The sequence below is a fragment of the Frankliniella occidentalis genome, unplaced genomic scaffold, assembly GCF_000697945.3.
Source record: "Frankliniella occidentalis isolate FOCC.00 unplaced genomic scaffold, Focc_3.1 Scaffold865, whole genome shotgun sequence".
NCBI lineage: Eukaryota > Metazoa > Arthropoda > Insecta > Thysanoptera > Thripidae > Frankliniella > Frankliniella occidentalis.
The window spans coordinates 8,841-11,757 of record NW_026267973.1 but is presented as its reverse complement, the minus strand read 5'-3'; the positions used below and the strand labels follow the sequence as shown (position 1 = coordinate 11,757).

General features: G+C 59.8%; 1 protein-coding gene across 2 annotated transcripts; it reads right to left on the bottom strand.

Moving 5' to 3' along the window:
- Positions 1 to 6: 6 nt before the first annotated feature.
- LOC113209402 (uncharacterized) lies at positions 7 to 2,664 on the bottom strand. Of its 2 annotated transcripts, none has more exons than XM_026426889.2 (6): positions 2,366 to 2,664; positions 2,031 to 2,162; positions 1,867 to 1,943; positions 1,461 to 1,782; positions 799 to 1,065; positions 7 to 678 (listed from the first exon to the last, which is right to left on the bottom strand). In XM_026426889.2, the coding sequence occupies exons 2-6, from the start codon at positions 2,160 to 2,162 to the stop codon at positions 133 to 135; spliced, it is 1,344 nt and encodes a 447-aa protein (XP_026282674.1). In that variant the 5' UTR covers positions 2,366 to 2,664; the 3' UTR covers positions 7 to 132. The 2 variants fall into 2 exon arrangements, with proteins under 2 accessions (XP_026282674.1, XP_026282673.1); XM_026426888.2 differs by having other exon boundaries at positions 2,031 to 2,208; positions 2,366 to 2,663.
- Between the last annotated feature and the right edge of the window lie 253 nt (positions 2,665 to 2,917).

Sequence of the window (2,917 nt, the reverse complement as noted above, 5' to 3'; positions counted from 1 at the left end):
ATATATCTAGATTTATATATACATTTCTGTGGATCGCGTTTCTTTACTTTGAGTAACACAGATTGGTCGCGGGGCTGCCAGGCCGCGCGTTGTCTCCTCTCCGCTGGCCCTCTTGGTCCCGAACTCGGCCCGCTAGAAGGGTTGCGGATTCACACCGTCACACCACTCGCACAACACCTCGGTCCTGGGCAGCACTCCCTTCACCTCGGCCAGCTGCTGGTAACACATGGGTGCCTGGTGGAAGACATGAGCCCTCTTCAGCACGAGGCTCCACAGCGAACGCAGTTCACAGGGCTCCAGCAGCGAGTGCAGGCCCTGGCAGTGCCATGGCCACCCGCCAGCGCCCGTGCCCACATCCAGCTGAAGCTCCTCCAGAGAGCGGCCGTGCGCCCGCAGCAGGGACTGCAGCGTGACGCTGGGGAGGCGGTAAACACTAAGCCATCGCAGACCGGCCTGTTCCCACGGGAGCTCGGGCAGCACGGGGGGCTGCGCGTCCAGGGCATCATCCTCACACGACACCTCCAGCCTAGTGAGCCGCGGCATGGCGTGCACCGCGCGCAGGTGGGCCTCGCCGGGGTCGTGGAGACTCAGCTGCTCCAGCGAGGGCGCAGCGAGCTGCAGCAGCCGGAGGCTCCAGGCGGGGTCCGTGTGGCAGCGCAGATGGACCAGCCGGGTCACCTGCGGCAGAACAGAGTCACTCTCAGGGCGGGCGGTAACGTGTGGCACTGTTTGCAGTGTACCGGGCCGCTCCCCGCAGCCTCGTGAGGCCGTGAGGCTCGAGGCCCGGCGCACACTCACCCCTGGCGCGTCACGCAGGGCGGCGGCCTTCTGCTGCTGGTCGTCGTTGGGTCCACTGCAGCTGATACTTTTTACATTCATCTCGCGCGGGGGCGGCGCCTCGGCAGGTGGAGGGGACAGGGCAGCGAGGGGGGCTGCAGCTGGTGTGGGTGCAGCTGCAGCTGGTGTGGATGCAGCTGGTGTGGATGCAGCTGCAGGAGGTGGAGGCGCAGCTGCAGGTGGTGTGGGCGCAGCTGTAGTCGGTGGGTTCCGCGCAGCAGCTCGGTCCTGCACAACCACACTGGATGTAGTACAGCAGATAACAGTGCATTGCATGCAAGCAGTGCAGTTCATCCGAACGCATGCATGCATAGATTGCTAGAGGCTCATTTTTTTTGGCTGAAATTCGGTATCTTGTCGCCAAAAAACGGAATGTTAAAATTTGACACTCATAAAAATATTGATAGTGGTATCTGATCACACTTGCGACCAGTAAGGTAACTTAACTAAGGACAGGATTAATACCTTACAACTTAACGAACATCAGTCTCTCTAAGCAAATGTTTCGCTGGATAGGCGCACCTAGTTGTTCCAGCAGGACAAGCACAGCCCATTCGGTGGTGCAAGGGCGATCGCGGAGGTAATCTGCAAAGTTAAACGTCGCAGTTCGCTACATCGCCTACCTCGGTGAGCGCGGCCCTCGCCGCCAGCAGGAGGCACAGGGCCTTGGTGAGGGGCTCCTCGGCGTCCCGCAGGGTCCCCGTCAGCTCGCGACCGCCGCCCCGCAGCGTCACGTCCCAGGACTCGCCGGTCAGCAGGGTGAGGGCGGGCAGGGCCTGCTCCTCCCGACACTGGTCCTGGAGGCCCTGGAGCTGCTCGGCGGCCTGCGGCAGCGCGCGCTGCAGCTGGCGCCGCAGGGCGCTCCTGACGGGCAGGACGTCGTGGTCCTCCCAGCAGCGGGACGTGGCGGCGGAGCGGCAGTCCGAACACCAGCCGCGGGGAGGGCTAAGGGGAGGGGCACAAGTCAAACGATAAGGCTGCCGAACAACCGCGCATCCACGGTGTGATCTGCAGGCGAGCGAAGCTCACCTGTCCAGTCCGCGTTCCTCCAGCAACTGCAGTATCGCGAAGTTCGTCGGGAGTCCCTCCGGCGGGCCGTTGAAGTTCTATTATATGGGGAGAACAGGCGGGAATTAGTGTATGGTAGGGAGGCGGGGGCTACGGGAGGCACAGGGCCACCCCAGGACACTCACCTGGCGGCACGTCGGGCACCTGCTGTCGGGCAGCCGCCCCAGGCACTGCAGGCAACAGGTGTGTCCACATGGCAGCGACTTTGGCGCTCGCAGGCCGCCGTCGAGATCCTGGGTACATACGTTGCACTCCATCTGATAGTGGAAATCAACGAAATAGAGAAGATTGTTGGCTATAGACCTGCCGATCAAACAAAGGTCGTTTTCGGTTTGTTGTGCTAAATGCTCAAAGCAAGCTCTTGCCAATAAAATGCGCGGCACACCCGCCCGCCGTCCAGAACTAACGGACACTGGCATCCTCTGTGACAAAGCATGCAGGTTGTAGTTTAGGTACTCACTCGTTTGTCTGGTGAGGTGCGAGTTCTCGGCAGGGCGTCCCCCTAACCTCCCAGTTCTCGTGCGGCTCGCTCAGCTCCGAAACACAACAACACACAACCAGACCGTGATGACCGACCACGTTGGCGGTTTAATTTAGAGGAGACTGGAGGTAACTCGGCGAGTCACTCGGGTTCAGCTGAGGCTAAACTGAATTTGAGAGGTCCACGGCGTGTTGTTGTTGTTACCGGTGTCGGCAGTCGGCGTGAACTGAGTCCGGGTGGGCGGCAGGCGGCGATACCCCCGCCCCACACCACGGCGGCGCTACTCTGCGTCTTCTGGTGGTCGCGCCCCCTGGTGGCACCTGCAGCAGACCTTGAGCGAATGCCACTTCTGAATATTAAGGAATTCCCTCACAGAGAGATATATGCTCAATTAGGACTGATGTTCTGTTCTACACACGTTTGAGCTGTCCCATGATGTTACTTTATCTAATGTCTCATATATTCTAGAGTGTTCATTAATATACCGAGTTAAACCTTGGTTTCAAAATAATACAAAATAATAACAATAAT

Excerpts from the sequence above, each read along its gene's own strand:
- LOC113209402 (XM_026426889.2), bottom strand. The coding sequence starts at position 2,162 with ATGGAGTGCAACGTATGTACCCAGGATCTCGACGGCGGCCTGCGAGCG. Across the intron at positions 1,783-1,866 it reads GAGGAACGCGGACTGGACAG|CCCTCCCCGCGGCTGGTGTT; the intron begins GTGAGCTTCGCT and ends CCCTCCCCTTAG. Across the intron at positions 679-798 it reads CCCTGCGTGACGCGCCAGGG|GTGACCCGGCTGGTCCATCT; the intron begins GTGAGTGTGCGC and ends GTTCTGCCGCAG.